General features: G+C 44.5%; 1 protein-coding gene across 2 annotated transcripts in view; it reads right to left on the minus strand.

Annotated features, from left to right (window-relative positions):
- PAWR (pro-apoptotic WT1 regulator) overlaps positions 1–6522 on the minus strand; it is a 160396-nt gene extending 153874 nt beyond the window's left edge. Inside the window, exons 1-2 of one of the 2 annotated variants that reach the window (XM_044979741.1) lie at positions 6420–6522; positions 5322–5880 (exon numbers count right to left, since the gene is read on the minus strand). In XM_044979741.1, the coding sequence (XP_044835676.1) occupies positions 5322–5814 (493 nt within the window). In that variant the 5' untranslated portion in view covers positions 5815–5880; positions 6420–6522. Of the gene's footprint in view, positions 1–5316; positions 5881–6419 lie in introns of both variants that reach the window. The other variant, XM_044979732.1, reaches the window with a different exon arrangement.
- Positions 6523–20107: the final 13585 nt, after the last annotated feature.

A 20107-nucleotide genomic window follows, 5' to 3' on the forward strand; every position in this document is an offset into this window, starting at 1 on the left:
GGCTCATCAGGTCACAGAGACAGACTGCCTCAGTGATTGAGGTTCGGTTGTAGCCCCTCTCTCTCTGTCCAAGGGAGCATGTATCACCCGTTCTAGGAAAAACAGCATCAGATGAGTTTTACTCACTCTGAGTGTGCTTGGAGAAAGAGCAACAAATGGAACATCACACCAGGATTTGGCTTTCAAGACAGAGCAATCACTGTTAGTGTCTGTCATTAATAGGCATTGAAGCATCATACCGGTCTTAAATCCCGGTGACTTGACTTCTGCCATAATACTAGTACTTGTAATTAACAGGGAGGGAAGGGAGAGGAGAGGAGAGGAGAGAAGGAGTTAGCCTCACTAACACTGACTGAAGGGGTATTTTAAAATATCTTTTGCTTGGGGAATTTGCTCACTAAATTTGTCTAATCGAGTTACTTTCTCTTGTTCCACACAACAGAACATACTGGAATACTGTGGTAGCAGGAATTTTACCTTTAGAGTGTTTATTTCTCTGCCTCATTTAGAACTTTCACTTTCTGTAAGTTCTGGCAGTATTAAGCACCACAGATACAGTATGCTCTAAAATGATTAGGCATATATTATTATTTATTGAATACTGTGTTGGGGAATGAGCCAAGAGAAGGTAGATTTCAGAAAGATGGATCCTTGTAGCCATTACACAGAGATAGACTACTACTTCTGTTAATACCCCTACAAAACAGATTTAGCCCCACGGTGTTCTCTCATTTAAGCTCTTTCTCACTAATAGTTTCTCTAATATTCTTTACAACTAGGTCAGGAGATTGTCATGTCTAGAATATGGTAGCCACAAGTACAAGATATACAGATCAGAGTTCTTTGGACCCTCTTAAATCACTCATCACCCTGTCAATAACAAAAGAACACCTCTGAGTTTAGATGACTTCATTTCCTAGTGCAAAAATATAAATGCTATCAGTGAGGGTATTAAATCAAAACCAACTGTCTAGCTTGCTGTCCTACATCAGCATATATCAGAAACATGCATGAGTCGCATCTGAACAGTAAAATTTTGATTCATTATACCTTTTAAAATATAATTCATTATATTGGGGAAAAATGTAGTCCATAATATAGCTACTATTTTTTGCAGCTTAAGTGACCATTTACAAAGTATATATGAAAATATAACATCTGCTAGCATAGCTGAGAAACCATACCAGCTTACACGATATGACATATACTTTGTAGATTTATGGCTAACACTTCCAGCAAGTAGACAAAGGTCTCAAAATTACTGGGAAGGAGCTCTACTGTACAACTAAAAAAAGTCTCTTAGGTCTAAAATGAATGCTTCTATCATTAACAAAAAGTCATATTAGTAGTTCTTCCCTAGTAGTAGTCTTCCAAGTCCCCCTTAAAAATCCCACTCCTAAAGACACTTATGCAAAAAGTGGCCCTATTGAAATCAATATAATTACGCAAGAACATGCTTCACTTTACTCCTTGAAGTGTTTAAGATGGAGCCCTAAAGCTTATTTTCTTGTTGATTACAAGGAATGAGAAACTTGATCATTAAAATAATAACCTATTGAAATCATAAAGATAGGGACGTACAGCAGGACAGACAAACAGGTAACCCTTCTCCTGCCCTTTTCTACTACGTATTTGTTAAACTCACTCATTGCATTACATTTAAAAATAAAAGTGTATGTTCCTGGAGCAGGGACTTTTATTATTATTCCTGTCTCATGTCTAGAACACTATTATGCACTATATAACAGTTACAATGCAAATTTGTATTTAGCAGATTATTCCCTTTTACTATTACCATCACACACACACACACACAAAATAAACATACCAGACCAGAATTCTCATTTTTCACCAGTGCCATCCTGTTTGTTGGCAACAGAGGTGGAGGGACAGTAGCATTATGAGTACTTAAGGATTTTTTTTGCCACTATACATATTTAAAAGTTCTCAATAATGATACATTAGGGCATCTCAGTTGTGAATTTAGAGAACATAAGACTCACAAAGAAAAGGAACAAAGACAGTAAAACCCAGTGAGTCACAGAATATACTAGGCATGTAAACATAATTTTTTAAAGTACCCGCTTAAATTATTAAAATTATATTGGTTAATCGTTAAGTTCGCAATCTACCTCTGGCTTGGAAGTGGAGTACAGTGGGCTGGGGGATTGTTTGTGCATGCAAGGCTGGGCACCACGCGCCTTGTTCTGATCCTACCCCTTGCTCTCCCAGTTACTAAGTGCCAGGGCAGCCCAGAGGATGCAGGGGGCCTGGGGCAAAGCGGGGGAGCTGCGGCGCTTGTACTCCCAGACAAGTCCACAGACTCACGCTAGCACTCCAAAAATAGCTGTGCAGATGTTGTTTAATGTTGCGGCTTGGGTTATCAAGTTCACAGCCCCGCAGGCTTCAGAGCCTGATCCCCTACCCAAGCCACAACATTTATACAGCTGTTTTTAGCAAGGTGGCACAAGACACGCTAGCACAAGTTTGCAGACCCAGGCTAGAACGCTCATTCCCATATGCGGTGTAGACACGTCCTAAGTCTTTTGAGAACTGAAATGCTTAGGTCTAACACCTTTAGGCTTAATATTGAGATAGCTGGATGAAATGTAATGGCTTGTGTTATGCAGATCAGACAATGATTTGAGGGTTCCTTCTGGCCTTGAACTATGAATTCTTAGTGCTACATATACTCCTATTTAAAAATGTTAATCTTAGACTTACAAGAAGTTGGCCTGATCTCAAAAAAGTCAGTTTCATGTAAATATTTGCCTGTCAAGATGCAATGTTCATCACTTATGAATTCTACCCAAAAGCCAGAACTTGAAAAAAAAATGCAATCAGCACCTTAAAGCACTCCCTCAGATCTGCAGGTTAAGTAATTTTATTTAGCTCCCATCATAAATATAAATGTTATAACAAAAGTTGACGTTAAAAAGAAATCAGTTTCTTGGTCAAAGTGTACCTAATTTTAAAAAAGAGACACTTAAAGGTGTGAAAGAACCATTTGTTTATTGTTATTGGCTATGAAGTTATTCAAAGTTTTAAGACAAAACCTATACCATGTCAAAAACTTTATTAAGTTATTCCAAGGAATGTTGACACATGGTGAAAGATTTTGCGAAGTTGTTCTTAAAGAGACAGAGATAGAAAAAAGTGGTCACCTAAGGCAAGCAGATATTTGGGACCAAATGGGAAAAATGAAGCTGGCTGTCTCTTTGGAGTAGAGAAGCAGCACAGTGGCCCCAACAAATCCACTCCTTTAGTAGTATAAGAGGGGAAAGTAAGGGAGCAGATCCATCCAGGCAACTTGTGACTGAAGGGAGGGAGAAGCCAAAAAAAAAAAAAGTATAGCAGGCCCTAAGCCACTGCTCCTCTAATAGTAAGGGAGTACAAGCAAAAAGCAGAGGGCCCAGGTTCAAGAGAAGGACAGTAGGGGTGGGAGCAACAATAAGAAGGCAGGACACTTAGTTTAATGTGCAGGAGCAGCAATAACTGGGCACACGGAACTGATAATATAAAACTATTTATTTGGTGGAAATGCAGATATGGTACTTAATTTAAATAGGTGTGGTGGTGCACGTATTTTTCACACAGGCTAGAAGGATCAGTCTTCAGGCATGTAGGTATCAAGGAAGTTTTCAAGCTCTGAGTTTTGTTGTGTTTTTTTAACTCACAACTTTCCTCACTTTCTAGAGTGTGAGTACTTAGGATCCAGTCCTGCAACCTTTCACTTCAAAGTGAAGACTGTGCAAGAAACGAGGCTTATCACTTGAGTGAAAGTTATGGGACTGAGCCCTAAAACAGAATTTTTTTTATTTAAGACTTCATTTGTTCCTGCTGCTTATTCCTCACCTGACAATGCTTCTGGTATTACAAGTGGTTGCTGTGAAAGTGATTATGTCATCACAAAGAAAGGATTAGTGACTTCAGGTGAGGAAAACAGGATTTCATCTTCTCCTGCTGCATAAGACACAAAAGATTGGTTTTCATGCAGCAGTCCCTAGCAGAGGAGGAGAAAGAGTGATATACGTTTTCTAAAATAGTGTTGTTCTTTATCATCAATATAAAATTGAAGAATGCAATTCAGCTTTGTTTTCAGTCTCCTCTAGCCTTCAGCTGTAAAAAGCAAACGATCTGGTTATCATGCTTCTAAATTCCTATAAGAGTATTTTAAATGAATGCCAGATTTTCATGCTAGTAGCAAACCACAAAGAACAGTTGTGTTGGCTGATAAAAATATTCTTCTCAGCATCAAAAAAATGCACTTCAAACCACTGCATTTTTTCCAATGCAGGAAATTGTTTTAAATTAAGAAGTACATTTACACCTGAATATTTATCCAGAGCTTGATACCATGATTTCCTTTCTTCAGTGTTTAGATCAGTAAAGTAACTGATTAGTAACATGAACCAATGTACTTTTTAATTTTACATATTTATTAAGATTAAAAACTCACCTTCAGATTAGAGTAATAGATTACAAAAACAGAAGATAATCATTAAAGATTACCTTTGATAAAAGATAACCACACTGAGTCTTAAGTGGTGAGATAATCAGACTATAATTAGGAGGGTGTTTCATATTAATGAATACTTTGCAATTCTTCTAATGCACACACACACACACACACACACAATATTTCACATCCTAGTTTCAACCAGGACACACTAAAAAGTGCCATTCTTGTACTATTTTAAAAAGTGATCAAAGATATATTGAAGATGCTGATCCTGTCAATGTTCACTAATCCTTCCTCAGTAGGAGCCCAAGCCTGCAGCCATGCAAGCATCACAACATTGGGCTCAGACCCAGCCCAAAGTGTTTGGAACCGGAGGACTGTTTAATCTTGTTTTTAAGCTCACAGTGTGTGTGGGGGGGGAGGAGAATGACGTTACAACCCTGGTCCAGCACACCACCAAAATCCCACCAAACGATTCCCAAACCCAAACCTTTAGCTTTGCCACCGACAGGCCTATTATTGGTCCCCCAGAGGGTTGAGGACAGGATGGACGATGCTCAGCCCGCGTTACGCGGCAGCCTGGGATACAGCACAGCTCACGGGTTAGGCAGCGTCCCCACCCCTCATCCTGAGCAGGAGGGAACAAGCCTCCTTCGCGGCAAGAAACTGGAAGCAATCCCGCCGCCTGAGCAGCTCCAGGGCGGGGGTGGGATCGGCAGACAGCAGAGCTCACAGCTGGGCGCTGGCTGCTCAGGTGCGGCATCCCAGCAGGGCTGCAGCGAGCTCGCCAAGCCCCTGAGCACCGCCCCCCCCCCCCAGCACTCCCCTACCCCGGGCAGGGGCGCGGGGCTCACCTCGGCGGCGGCGGGGATGTTCACCACACCTGTCGATCGCCTCTTCTCCCGCAGCTTCCTCTTCTCGATCTGCCCCTTCCCCTTCCTGGCGCTGGGACCGGAGCTTTTCCCCTTCGCCGGCGCCGCCGCCGCCGCCACCTTCTCCTCCTCCGGGGAGCCGGGCGCGGCGGGGGGCTTCCCCGCAGGCTCGGCCGCTCTGCCCCCGGCTGGGGGCGGGGGCTCCTTGGAGGCGGCTCTGGCGGCGAGGGGGACACAGTTCGCGCCCCCGCCGGGGGCCGGGGCGCCCCGCTCCGGGGGGGGCGGCGGGGCGGCGGGGTGCAGGGCGCTGTTGAGCTCGGCCGCCGAGGCGGCGCTCCCGGGGGCTTTGCCGTCAGTCCCGGCCGGTGCCGCTGGCAGCGGCGGCGCCTGCTTCGCCCGCATCTTCTCCCGCTTGGCTTTCCACTCCTCCAGAAAGTCCGTGGTGCTGCCCCCGCTGCTCCGGTAGCCGCCGGACGCCATGTTCCCAGCGGGGCAGATGGGCGATGCTCCGGGGGGAGGGGCGGCTACGGGCCCAGGCACCGGAGCCTGCGGAGAGCACAGGGGAGTGAGTGAGCCCCGCCCCCGGGGAGCCCGGCCGCCCCCCCCCCGGCGCCCCACCTCCACCCCCGGGGGCCCCTCACTCGCTCCCCACCCGACCCTACCCCCGGGGGGGTCTATGAACCCCCCAACAATCCCACACCCCTCCCCCAGGACAGCCCCTATTCGGCTCCCCCCATGGGAAAGCACCACTCGCCCCCCTCCAAAGAAAGCCCCCCCCCGAGGGCGCCTGTCCACCCCGCCAACAATCCCCCTCTTACCCCCCCCAGGGAAGCGCCCCCCCCCGCAGGTCACCCCGCTCCACACGCTCCCGCTGCTCCCGCGCCCCGTACCCCGGCGGGGCCAGAGCAGCGAGCGCCCCCAGCCTGCTCCGGGGTGGGGAGGGGGAGTAACTACCGGGCTAGTCCCGGGGGCTCCGCGTTACCCGCTGCAGGGGGCCACCCCGCCCGGGGAGGCTCCGCCGCGCAGCCCCGTCCCCGCAGTAGCGCCCAGCACGGCTCCCGCGCCGCCCGCTCCCGCTCACCTACCTCGCTGCTGCGGGGAAAGGGGCCGCGGCGCTGCCCGTCCCGGCGCCAGGTGAGTCGCGGCGGCTCGCACTGCCCCGCTCCCGGAAGGAGCTGAGCGGCTGCTCCGAAGTTTCCCGAGCGCCCCGGGCCGGGCGGCGGCGAGCAGAGCCGAAGCGCGGGCGGAAGCGGCCGAGAGGCTTTAACAATGGGGTGCGGGGGAGGAGGGGGGGGCCGCCCTGCCACTGGCCGGAGCGCGGCGTCCTTCCCGCGGGGACACCTGCCCGCACGTGGCGAGCCCAGCGAGGCGTCGGGCACCGGGACCCGGCTTCCCTGCGGGGCTCGGGAAGGGTCCTTGTGGGGCAGCTCAGAGCGGTGCGAACCCGCCGCTGCGCTGCGTCCCTGTGTGGGGAGAGCCCGCTCCCGCGAGCAGCCCTGCCTGGCCGAAAGCCCGGTCCCCAGCTGAGATGGGCAGTTCTCACCTAGTGGGAGCCCACTGTGGTCACAGAAACAGGCGAGTGCCACCCACTCCCGGGGTTGGTTAACTATTGCCACAGCTCAGAGGTTATCCCCAAAGCTGCCCCAGCTCTTCCATCTGCAAAGCGGGCTGGGAAATATAGATTGTGAGGTCTCTGGCACAATGACAGTCTGTGTTTGTACAGCACCTTGCACAATATGATCTTGGTCTTCCAGGTGCTACCACAATATACATAAATAAGAATGATAATGGGTCTTTGGGGAGGTCTCTGGCCCTAGGGTCTGACCAGAAATACCACAAGCACATCCTTTCCTGCCTTGTGCTTGTGGTTCCAGACAGAAAAGGAGATAATATTGACTTATCTGAACACTTCAGAACCTCAAAAAGTTTGAATCCGAAGATTTGAGAAAGGATGTTCTTACTCAACAGAACCATTGTCAGATCCTACCTACAATACATGTAAGAAACAATTGGTTTAATAGTATGTGTTACTGGTGTTTTATTCCTCCTATTAAAATCTTTTCTTGTTTAACCGTCCTGTATATACAGTAGACTGAATGATGCTTTGTAAAATCTCTAGCTGATCACAACTTTCATGAATTACTGTGTATGCCATACTAACTTCCTTTTGCTGTCCACAGATCTGGTAAACGACAAACTGAAATTTGTCAAAAGAACAGGAGTACTTGTGGTACCTTAAAGACTAACAAATTTATTTTAGCATGAGCTTTCGTGAGCTAAAGCTCACTTCTTCGGATGCATAGAATGGAACACACAGACAGGGGATATTTATACATACAGAGAACATGAAAAGGTGGAAGTATGCATACCAACAGGCAGAGTCTAATCAATTGAGATGAGCTATCGTTAGCAGGAGGAAAAAAAACTTTTTGAAGTGATAATTAAGATGGCCCATAGAAGGTGTGAGGAGAACTTAACATAGGGAAATAGATTCAATTTCAATAGATTCAAATCTGCTAACGATAGCTCATCTCAATTGATTAGACTCTGCCTGTTGGTATGCATACTTCCACCTTTTCATGTTCTCTGTATGTATAAATATCCCCTGTCTGTGCATCCGAAGAAGTGAGCTGCAGCTCACGAAAGCTCATGCTAAAATAAATTTGTTAGTCTTTAAGGTGCCACAAGTACTCCTGTTCTTTTTGCGGATACAGACTAACACGGCTGCTACTCTGAAACCTGAAATTTGTCATTTACATTAATTCCCTCAGAATTCATTTGCTTCTGGAAATGAAAGATGGCTATAGTCAAGACATGGCATTCTCTCTCTCTCGCTAAGAAACATTGAGGCATCTTTCCATTCTAAATAATATTAGGGCTAACCCGTCCTTGAGACTGTAGCTGTGTAGGTTTCACTATCAAGTACAGCAAATGTTTTGGTTAAAGTGTACAGCATTCATGGATACCCTAAATTTCTGTAGATCAACTGGAAGAAGTTTGCCTAGGAAGCATGATCAACCAAGGTTTATTTCCCTGAATATCATGGTAGATACCCTGAAATGTAATGGAGTTTTTAGACATTCGCAGTTTTAAAGTTTTGGGGCATGATCCACCTAATCCTGGTTCACAAGGGGTATATTAACTGAACTGAATGATTTGCTTATTTCAGTAGATGCAGGCATCTTGGAACAGTGGGAGGGAGATGTGGTAGCATGATATAGACGTTTGTGTCATAAACAAAGGAAATCCAGATACCTGGAACTGTGGAAGTTGGAGCATATCTCATTGTCATCCATCTCTTTCCTATCTCATTCAGATTCCATTGCAAATTTGGCCATCTGGTTAATAAAACGCTTAATGGATTTTAAAATGTAAACTCTTTTGCGGGGGATGGTTCATTGTGTGTTTAGCACAATGGTGCCCTAGACCCTGACTGGGGCCTCTAGGCATTCCTACAATATAAATAATAGACTTAGTCCATGGTTCTACTTTGACCTCATGTACCTCTCCTCCCTGCTCTCCTCTCCAGTGTTAGCACTCTGTCACCTGGCCAACATTCAATGACGCTCTGGTGATCACTTAATTCACTTCTAAGTTTCACTCTCTCTGACAGTATTTTTGAGGGGCACCTGTGAAGAAAAAAAGTTCACACTTGAGACTTGTCAGTCTAGATTGATTCCTCTTGTATTTTTCACGGCAAGGGAATAGTCCAAATCATAAAATTTAATCCTTTGGGATATTTTGGAAAACTTTCAATAATAAGCAGGATATTAACTTCAGAAAATTTAATTCTGCACCAGCACTAAAATTATTTACCACAGTATTCGCTCAACAATATGTACATACTCCAACTGGTTGACATTTTTCTAATTTCCATTTATCAATGACATTTTTGTCTAAACCCTCTCAAAAATAGAAAATTCTTGGATTTGATGGTGGTTGTTTGTTTTGTTTTGTTTTTGTTATTCTACCAGCCATAAAGCTGTCAATTTTGAAAATGATTGAAATGTAAAAACAGTAAACTGTAATATCCTTCAGATGAGTTCTGAATTTATGTGGTAGATATTGCTTCCACTCTGTAGCATTCTTCCTGACTATGCAAAGGGGCATTCTCTTCAGAGAGAGATGCATCCAACACAATACCAATTCTTCTCCACTGCACACACTTCCCAGAGTCACTGATGAGGCAAAAGAATAGCTAAAAACGGACCCGAGGTGGAGAAACTGTTCTTTCCATGTAATATATTGTGTACATTTTCTATCCCTTCTGGGCTGTAGCTGCATCAGCCATTGTTAGATGTTTTTGCTTCTCAAAAAATGTTTTTTTTTTTATGCCAAAAAAGGCTCTGTGACCCTCACAGTCTGTTATTTATTAACAGAAGTTATGTTGTGGTGAGGTTGGTTTAAGTGCCCAATGCAAAAATGCTGACTGTCAGATGTTTGCATCTTAATAAGGGTGTCTGTGCTGGTGAGCTTTCAGGGATAAAGTCCCAAATACCGGGACTTTATTATCTCACTGCATGTTTTCCTCAGCCGCAATTGGGAGAAACTTACTAAGTTGGAAAACATTTTCAGAACAGCCTTTTCCTTCTAAAAATCTTAAGCACATGATATTTTCAAAGCCTAGAAATGCACTTTTATTTTATAAGTTAAGTATTAAACAGCATGCAGACAGAGGATCGTAAGCCTAAAATAGTGAATTTTGCATAGCTTTTATTATGGAGTGAGAGTCTCTTCTCCTTAGTTAAATTGCAACCAGGATTTGGAAGGCTAATTTTGACCTCCTTTGTAAATCAAAAAACAATAAATGCTCATGTTTCAAATGTATTTGGTTAAACCTGGTGTGCATTCTTAAAAACTTGGGGAAATGTAGTATGTATTGAGACTAAGCGCCTTAAAATTGGTTCCTCTTTAAAAGGTTGCAAATTGTCGAATGTTTCTGTCGCCTTCTAGCAGTGCAACCAAATTACCCAAACCCACAAAATTCCACACAAACGTAGATTTTAACACAGACTTATTCAAAGAGGCAGTTTACAAGGGCAGGATAGTAAAATGTTAAAGAAATGTACATTATTGTCCTAATGAAGCAAGGCCCTGAACTCAACTTCATGGCATTTCTCCATTTGTCTGCTACACACAACTTCCCAAACCCACGAAAATCCTCTGTACTCATTTCCCCACTGAAATTTACCCTTCTCCCACCTCACCACCTTTAGAAAAATCTCCCCCTTCTGGTGAACTCCACCATCTCTCTCTCTCTCTCTCTCTCTCTCCTCTACTTTAGTTCCACCCCACCCCACCCACTTTACCTAACTCCTCATGAAATACCCATTCTCCCTAGAGCCATCTCCCTGCCACTCCTCCACCCCGCCAGCCTCACCTCCCCGAATGAAATTACCCTACTATCTTCCTCGCCTGCTGCCTCCTCCCCCTTGAAAATCCTCCTACTAACATTCCCATTGTTCCTGCCCCAGTACAGCTCATTGCCTCACCACCCCATGAAGCCCCCTAAGTAAAATCATCAGTGAAATCATTTCCAATACCTCAAACCCATCCCATTAAATCTACCTTCCTACTGCCTCAAATTTCCCCTGCTGAATACTCTTCAAGTCCATTACTTCAAACCATCATCACTTACATGCCCACTGTCTCAGCACTCCCCTACTGCCAGTAAATCACCCTCACTGTCTCATCTCAAGCCACATCTGGTGACAACCATGCCTCAGACCACGCCCCCCCTTGATGAAATCTTACCATCCTTCCTAGTGAAATACCCCTCCTTCAGTCCTTGCCTATGAAATCCCAACCCACTGACTCAATTCCTCTTCTCCATCCTTTCCCTTGCTACTATCTCCACCCTCTGTAAAATACCCCCACACTGCACCTCATTCCCTCACAAAATCCCAGTATTGCCTCACCCATTCATGCTGCAGCCTCCTCCACCTCAGCTCAAATCCTCCCCCACCCCCATCCCCACACGGCTACCCTGTTTCCTCTTCTCTTTTTCTATCTCAGTCTTCTCTTGATGATGTTCACCCACTCCCATTCCTCATGGTGGTACTTACCTTCCCCTGTACTTCAAACCACTCGCCCTGCCTCACCCAGGTATACCCAAGACCTTAACCTTGAGGGATGTGTTTCCCAAATGCTCATTTATGCCCCTCTCTTCTGTCTCTCTGTTCTGTTACTCAGAATTATGGCTGCAACGTAAGTCAGAAGAATTTCAGAACTTGAGGCCTTATCCATAGAACTTGAATATTGCCCCTTGCGCACAGACTTCAGTGGCACTCTGCCAAGGTACAGGGTTTTATTGTGTAGTCTTGGGGCCTTGAAGAATAACTGGAGCATTCTTTCTGATTGCCCTCTGGCCATACATTCTGTCTCGCCAGCAGACTTCAAACTTTTCGGATACTCAAAGAGTTTCATATTTGTCTTTACACTTGTAGCTGTTTGTTCTTCAAATTCCCTCTTAATCTCCATTTTACATTTTATCTACAAAAATGTAAATTCTGTTCTGTTATCACTTGTTAGGTTACTTTTTTTAAAAGATTATTTTAGTGTGAAAAATCTCATATTCCCTGCCATTTAACATGGTATTTTTCTTGCTCCTTGTTTTTAGCTATGCATACCACCTGTGACTCTGATAAGACATGCTTAGGAAGCCCACGTGGTGATTATGTGGATTTTCATTTCCCAACTTTCCCATTAAGTTGTTACTAACTTCCTCGTTTATTCTTTAAATCCCTCTCCTGAAGTTTAGTGTCATAGTACTTACCTACTGATAAGATTTCTCTCTACAAGGATCTCCCACTTAATTATGTTCTAGTCCAGGGGTGGGCAAACTTTTTGGCCCGAGGGCCACATCGGGTTTCGTAAATTGTATGGAGGGCCGGTTAGGAGAGGGGGTCATGCCCCCGCCAGGGACTCCTGCCTCATCCAACCCCCACCCCGTTCCCTGATAGCCCCTCTGGGATCCCTGCCCCATCCACACGCCCCTGGACCCCTCCTCTCATTCCTGACAGCCCCCCTGGGACCCTTGCCCCATCCAACCACCCCTTCTCCCTGTCCCCTGACTTCCCCCTCCTTCCTGACTGCCCCCCAGGACCCCTGTCACCATTCAACCCCGTTTCAGCGAGCTGAGGCTGCAGTGTAGGGGGTCAGCGGGGGAGGGGGAGGGGGTGGGGTCTAGGGCCAGGAGCTCGGGGGCCAGACAGGACAGTCCGCGAGCCATAGTTTGCCCACCTCTGTTCTAGTCACTAGTGTTAGCATTTAAGATTGACACTAAGTCCATACCTTTCAGTCTCATTTTTGCACTTGAGAAAAGGCAACTTATTTTCTTATCCTTCTTGAGCTCAATGTAATAAAGGCCCAGATCCTCAAAGGAATTGAGGTGCTTAACTCCCATTCATTTCCATCATGAAAGGACTGTTTTTGGACTCACAGCCTCAAAATTGCAATGAAATCCCAACTGATTCTATAAATATGTTAATCAAATGCTGCCTTCTTTACAGAGGCCACTCACTTTTTGAGCTCATCCTTAAACAGTTGCTCACCTTAGCTCTACCCCTGATGTGACAAGTAATAGAAAGGCTAAAAAGATGAAGCACAGAATTTGAAACCTTGAGAGAGGAAAACATTTTTCCTTTTCTGTATTGTGGTGGTTGTTGCATTGAAATATAACAGAAAGAAAATGCAAACAGATTACCTTTAATGTATGAACTGGCAAATGTATAAAAGATAATATGTTAGCTGAAAGCAGAGATTCCAGCAATTATAAAACACATTAAAAGGGTCATCATGTTTATAGTATGAAAACCAGAGCAGTGTAATCTCAATTCCATGATTAATAAACTGTCCCAAATAGAACAGGTTTAATTTAAATATGCACCAGTCCTATATAAAATTTTAAAGACTACTGGTGAGTATTTAATTACAAAGTCTACTTTATTCCCATTGCATCAAACTCCATTTTTCCCCACTATTACCAATATTTCTACTGCCCTAATTACCGTAGTGTACAGAGGCCTCACATTCTTAAAATAATTTTGAAAGTATACACTACAGTAACTCCTCGCTTAACATTGTAGTTATGTTCCTAAAAAATGCGACTTTATGAAAGATGATGTTAAGCAAATCCAATTTCCCCATAAGAATTAATGTAAATGGGGGGGGATTAGGTTCCAGGGAAATTTTCTTCACCGGACAAAAAAACTATGTATTATATTATATAAATATATATATATATACACACACACACACACACAGAGTATACATTTTAAACAATTTAATACTGTACACAGCGATGATTGTGAAGCTAGGTTGAGGTGTGTGAAGTCAGAGGGTGGAAAAGGGAATGCCTTACTGCTAAATGATGAACTAGCTTTTGGCTGAACCCACAAGGGTTAATATGTTGTTGTTATTGTAGCCTCACACTCTACAAGGCAGCACGAATGGAGGGAGGGGAGACAGCATGGCAGGCAGAGACACACACCCTGTGTGAGAGAGATTGCTCCTTTAAGTATGCTGAGCCCACTCTAAGTACATTGCCTTTTTAAGTAGATCAGCAAGTTTAGACAGCAGCTGCTCCCAGGAAGCTCCCTCCATCCTGAGCCCTGTCGTGTAGTTCCGCCCCCCATGGAGATGGGATAAGTGGGGTGAAGGAGCATGGGAGAGGGGGACACCCTGACATTACCCCCCTACTAAACAGCAAGCAGGAGGCTCCCAGGAGCAGCTCCAAGGCAGAGGGCAGGAGCAGCACATGGCAGTAGGGGGAGGGACAGCTGAACTGCCGGCAATTGATAGCCTGCTGGGCGGCTGCCACACAGGGAACTTAGGGGAATGGGGAGCTGATAGGGAGGCTGCCGGTCCACCCTGGTTCCAAGCCCCTACCAGCTAACTCCAACGGGCTGCTCTTCCTGCAATCAGTGGACAAAGCAGGCGGCTGCCAAATGACGTTATAAGGGAGCATTGCGCAACTTTAAATGAGCATGTTCCCTAACTGATCAGCAACATAACAACGAAACAATGTTAACCAGGATGACTTTAAGTGAGGAATTACTGTACTGCCCACATGAGATAGTCAAGCAACTATGACTCTGTCAGCTTGTTAAAAGCAATATAAGATGGAAACAAGATGGAAAAATCGGTCTGTGGGTAAATATTGGTGCCATTATTCACATAGAAGAAGCAGAATTACAAATCCATAAATTCAAAGTAATATAGTTTTTATCTGATCAAGAACAAAAAACTTTAATTCTATGTATGATACATAACACTTCCATTAGCAGTTGCCAGATTGTTTATCAGCGTATGGTGGCCTCCATTAGTACTTAATGCAGATTCTTTATACATTCCAACAAGCTACTGTTATTAAAACTGAAGAACTACAACCATCTTTATCAACAGTTGTGCAGCCCCAACAGCCAACCTTTTATATTAATTTAAACCATGATTTCACTCTGTTCTTACTGGTTTAATAGACCCAATATAGGACATAAAAAGCCATTCCAACTCCTGCTGTTTTATACCTCCAAACAAGAAAGTATGTAAAACTCTCTAGATCTGAATATTTAGAAACCAAAGCCAACAGTTACTGGCTCTCTGTCAGTTTGTGGCATGTGTGTACTAGTTAACAGAAACTCAGGTACCTTTAGGGCTCTTTTACATCAACAACTCTATAAATCTTATCATTTATTTTGATACTCCCAAGGACCAATATAGAATCACTAAAATAGCTTAGGCCCTAATCCTGCTACACTTTGGCAGAGCCCGAGTGACTTCACTAGAGCTCTCTGCAGGCAAATGGGAGCTCTGCATGCACATTGCAATCCTCCAGGCCATGTCGTATGGAACATTATGGAATGCATTGCCAAACGTGTGACAATAACACTGCCATGTCCCAAAAGAATCAGAGTTATGATTTACAGGTTTCCTCAAAAAGACGATGCAGATTTACATGCTTGGCCTTGGTAGATGCTGCATGCATGGTTTTACAATGTTTTTATGTGAGCCTGCAGTTGATTTGGAGATTTTATTTGTTTTTATTTTTTTTCTTAGCAACACTATTTCAAGCATCTACACACATTAATAGAGTGGACAATAAAGGAACATCCCTGTAAAGAGAGACAGTCAAATATCTTAGGAATTTAGTTATGTGACAGTGTCCAAATCAAACAAAAGAAATCACGTCCTTGCCCCCACAAGCAATCAACAAAAGGCCATGATATTTCTGTGGGGGAGTTAAGGGGGAGGCAGGTGTTCAATTGCATTGAGCTCATAGCAGAATCGGGACCTAAGAAGTCAAGCAACATTCAAGGGAAGAGAGAGGTTTAAAAAATATACAGCAAAACATAATCTTACAAAAATATTGTAATAAATGTCTGAAGTTAAAGTTGTTAGCATTTTCCATTATACATCATATTTTGAAAGACGTGTAATTTTACTGTAAAAACTTGCTTACAGCATGAAAATTTAGGCGTAAATTGTTTTGGGAGAAACTGGAGCAAAATCTGTATGACTATAAATATAATTAAAAAACAAATATGGAGGATATTTAAAATGTTTAGCTGCCTCAATGATTACTTATTTGTGATCTGGTTTTCATAAGATACTATAATTAATACCTGTTTTGAGAGAAAAATCAAAGCCTACCAAATTTGTTTGTTTATTTAAACATGGATCAATTTTGCTGTGAATGGGTAAAAGAAAAAAAGCGCAAGGAATTCTAACACAGAAAGTTACTTGAAAAGAATGTAAATTTCAGAGCCCCAAACCTGAGAAAATTCACAATTAGTGTTCAGATGTACCATTTGTTCTACAGCTATGGATAGGCACAACAGGAAATTATCTTAATTACTTCCCTATTGTTCCTCCAGTGATTTATTTCACCAGAAACTGTAGATATATTTGCTTTTACTCTTTTGACACTAACTTGAAGCCAAAATTTGGCAGACCTTTAAAAATTCTATGCAAACCTCATTAAAGACCTAAATCCTGCACCCCCTTCCCCTCACACAGATTGAGTAGGCCCTTACTTATAGAGCTGGTCGAAAAACTAAAACCTGTTTTCAAGTAAAATTTAAAAAAAAATGTTTTCATTTCAAAGTATTCAAAACTGATCTTTTTGTGTGGGTTTTTTTGTATTTTTTCACAACATTTATCAACATTACCAAAAATGCTAATTAATGTTTTTGTTTAAATGACAATAACTATTTTGCTAATCATTTTGATAAAGTTTTTGAAAAAGGGGCATGAATTCTTCTTGCAAAACATAAATTTCAACAATATCAACAATTAACCAAAAAATCATTTTTGAAACAAGGCTTTTTTTTAATTTAAAATCTTTCTTTAAAGCGCTTCAAGCAGTTTTACTTATGACACAAGTAGTCCCATTGACATGAGCAAAGGTGGCAAAATTAGGTGTACAGTACTTCCTTTCCTATCATTGCTGATTACCTAAGTGTTTAATATAAATAGAAATTCCCTCTTTTATAACCAGCCTCTTCCTGCTTAATGTATTCAATTATGCCACAATTCAGAATTCAGAATTTGTGACATCATAGGTAGTTCTCTTCATGAAAACACTGGATTGTAAACATCAGTGGATTACTTGTACACATCAAAGGCATTGTAAATGAAAATATGGAATATTCTTCCAAAGGAGATGGTGGAAGTTCCATCATGAATCATTTAAATCAGACTAGACAAAGCACTAGAAAATACAGTGAAAGAAACAAAACTGCACTGGCAGTGGGATGGACTGGATTACATACTAAGAGTGTGTCTAAAAATGGAAACTGGTATAGCTATTCTGCAATAAACTAATCTGCAATAGCTACTTTGGAACAGCTCTCCATGTGGACACACTGTTCCAGATAAAGTGACTTTTATTCCACAATTGAGTGTCCACACAGGACGCTATTTCAGAATACCTTACTCTGGAATAGTTTATTCTGCTATCAGTATGCGGGTCAATTTTCCTATGTAGACAAGGCCTAAGTGTTTTAAATCTCTAATTCTTCTTGTTGTTTGAGATTCATGAAGAGGTGGAAGGAGACTAAGAGCGAGCATCTGTCCAGAAAATGTCTTGATGGGAAAGAAAACAAAAGAAAAAAATATGATAATTGAATCAGCTGGGTAGAGGCAAATGGGAGAAGGGGCTGATTCCTAAAGAGAGACTAATTGGGCTGTGGGCAGTGGATGGATTAAGTAGGGACAGAATGGTATTAGGTAATAAGTGTTCAACTACTATACTGACGAGCATGGTACAAGAACCGGAATGGATTAGTGGTGATGGAGGGGAAATGAAGTGAGCAAGGAGGATAACTGGGATGTCATGTGGGGAGTGAAATGGGGTAAGGGAAAGGCTGGGAAAGGAGAGAAATTTCTTATGATTGGATTGGAACCTTTGAGTTCATCAGGGATGTGTGTTTCTGAGCAGTGGGGGATAAGTAGGTGGAAAAGAGTAGTGGGAGAGGGACAGGAGGAGGAAGAGACAAGTGGAGCAGGAGGAGTGTGTGTGCGTGGAAGCCACTGAAGTGCTAGAATGACAAGCTGAGGAAAGAAGCTGTAGTGGTAGGAGGTGGCTGGGGAACTTTTGCAATGAGGAGGAGTTGGAGGAGTGAGTAGGGAAGAAGTAGGTGGGAAGCAGCAGGATTAGTAGTGGAGAGGTGGGTAAGGAGGTATTTAAACGGGGTGAGGCTGGGTGTGGGACTAGAAAGGCCAGTGGGAAAGAGGCATCTGGAGAGCAACTGCATCAGGGAAGCAGTGCTTGGCTGGAGCCATTGAAGCAGGGGAGAGATGGAAAGACCTGATAGGAGGAGGAAGGCAGAGAGAAGCTGTAGCTAGAAAGAAGAAAGCAAATGGGGTGGGGTGAGAGGAACATTATAGTGAAAAGGAGGGGGCAGCAGAAGCCAGGGGGCCAGCTTGGGAAGAAGAGCTGGAAAACAAATGGTGAAGGAGGAACTGAAGAGCAATGGGAGGGGCAGAGAGGAGTTGTGGGGAGACTGGCAGTCAGGGAGAAGCTGATGGGTGGGCATGTTTGTGTGATTGAAAAGTTGTGTCACAACAGGAGCGCTGCAGCAGTTTGTTGGCTGAGCAAAGTGAGATCTTACACTCAGCTCGATGGCATTTCTCTTTTTGCCTGTTTGTCTGTAACATAACTTTTCAGTGCTGCATCCCATCAAGTCCAAAATTTCAGGGAATGTTCTAGGCTTCCGTGGCCAAAACCCTTTTTGATTTTGACACCTTGGATGACTTATCAGAAAGAAGAGCAATAAGAATGGTGGAGTGGAATGGGGCACACGGAGCCCCTGATATGGGGGGCATTGGGAAGTGGGGTGGTGCACAGAGCCCCTGGTAGGGGGAGCACATGGGAATTTCTGGCGGGATGTGGGGGGGAAATAGGAGACCCTGAGCAAGAATGGCAACATGGGGGAAAGGACAGAGAATGAGGGGGGCAATGAAGGACAATAGCTTGGGGGACACACAGAGCCCCTGCCACATGGCAGAGGGTAGAATGGGTCACACAGTGCCCCTGGCATAGGGGGAGAATGAAGGACACAGAGAATCCCTGGCATAAGGGAGGGGTTGCTGGGGGTCCATGAAATAGAGGGGATGGAAGGGTGGCACATAGGAAGTTTGAGGGGAGACTAGAAGAGGAAGGTGCCCCTGGGGCATGAAAAGACAGTTACGTTTTCTGTAACTGGTGTTGTGTTGCTCATGTGTATTCCACAGTAGGTGTGCGCGCTCACCACGTGCACCGGTACCATAAGTTTTTCCCCTAGCAGTACCCGTAGGGGAACACCCCCTGGAGTGGCACCTCCATGGCGCGGTATAAGGGGCGCTGCACGGTCCCCCCACCCTCAGTTCCTTCTTGTCAGACAACTCCGGCAGCGGGGAAGGAGGGCGGGATAGAAATGAGCAACACTTCTTGAAGAACACCAGTTATGGAAAAGGTAGCTGTCTTTTCTTCTTCGAGTGATTGCTCATGTGTATCCCACAGTAGGTGATTCCAAGCTGGATCTGCTGGAGGTGGGTAGGAGTTCACAAGTTCTTGGGATCGAGCACAGCCCTGCTGAACCTGGCGTCCTCTCTGGTTTGGGAGACAATCGCATAATGCGAGGTGAAAATGTGAACTGAAGACCACGTAGCAGCCCTACAAATGTCCTGGATGGGGACATGGGCCAAAAAGGCAGCCAACGAGGCCTGCGCTCGAGTTGAGTGTGTCCTCACAATTGGTGGCGGAGGGATTCCTGCCAGGCCATAACAGGTACGGATGCATGAGGTGATCCAGTTGGAGCGCCGCTGAGTGGAGATTGGCTGACCTTTCATTCCCTCGGCTGAGGCGATGAACAGTTGCGAGGACTTTCTGAACAGCTTAGTCCACTCCAGGTAGAAATCCAGAGCCCGTCTCACATCCAGCGTGTGGAGGCGGCACTCCTCACTGGACGCATGGGGCTTGGGCCAGAGGACCAGCAGAAAAATGTCCTGACCCATGTAATAGGCGGAGACCACCTTCGGGAGGAACGAGGGGTGTGGGTGGAGCTGGACCTTATCCTTATGAAACACCATGTACGGGGCCCTGAGTTCCGAGACCCGCCTAGCTGACTGTGATTGCAACCAGGAAGGCCACCTTCCATGAGAGATGTGACCAGGAGCACGTGGCTAGCGGCTGAAATGGGGGCCCTGTGAGACGGGCCAACACCAGGTTTAGATCCCACTGCAGGACAGAGGGCCTAATATACGGGAAGAGATGAACCAACCCCTTGAGGAA

Source organism: Mauremys mutica, chromosome 1 (genome assembly GCF_020497125.1).
Source record: "Mauremys mutica isolate MM-2020 ecotype Southern chromosome 1, ASM2049712v1, whole genome shotgun sequence".
Classification (NCBI taxonomy): Eukaryota; Metazoa; Chordata; order Testudines; family Geoemydidae; genus Mauremys; species Mauremys mutica.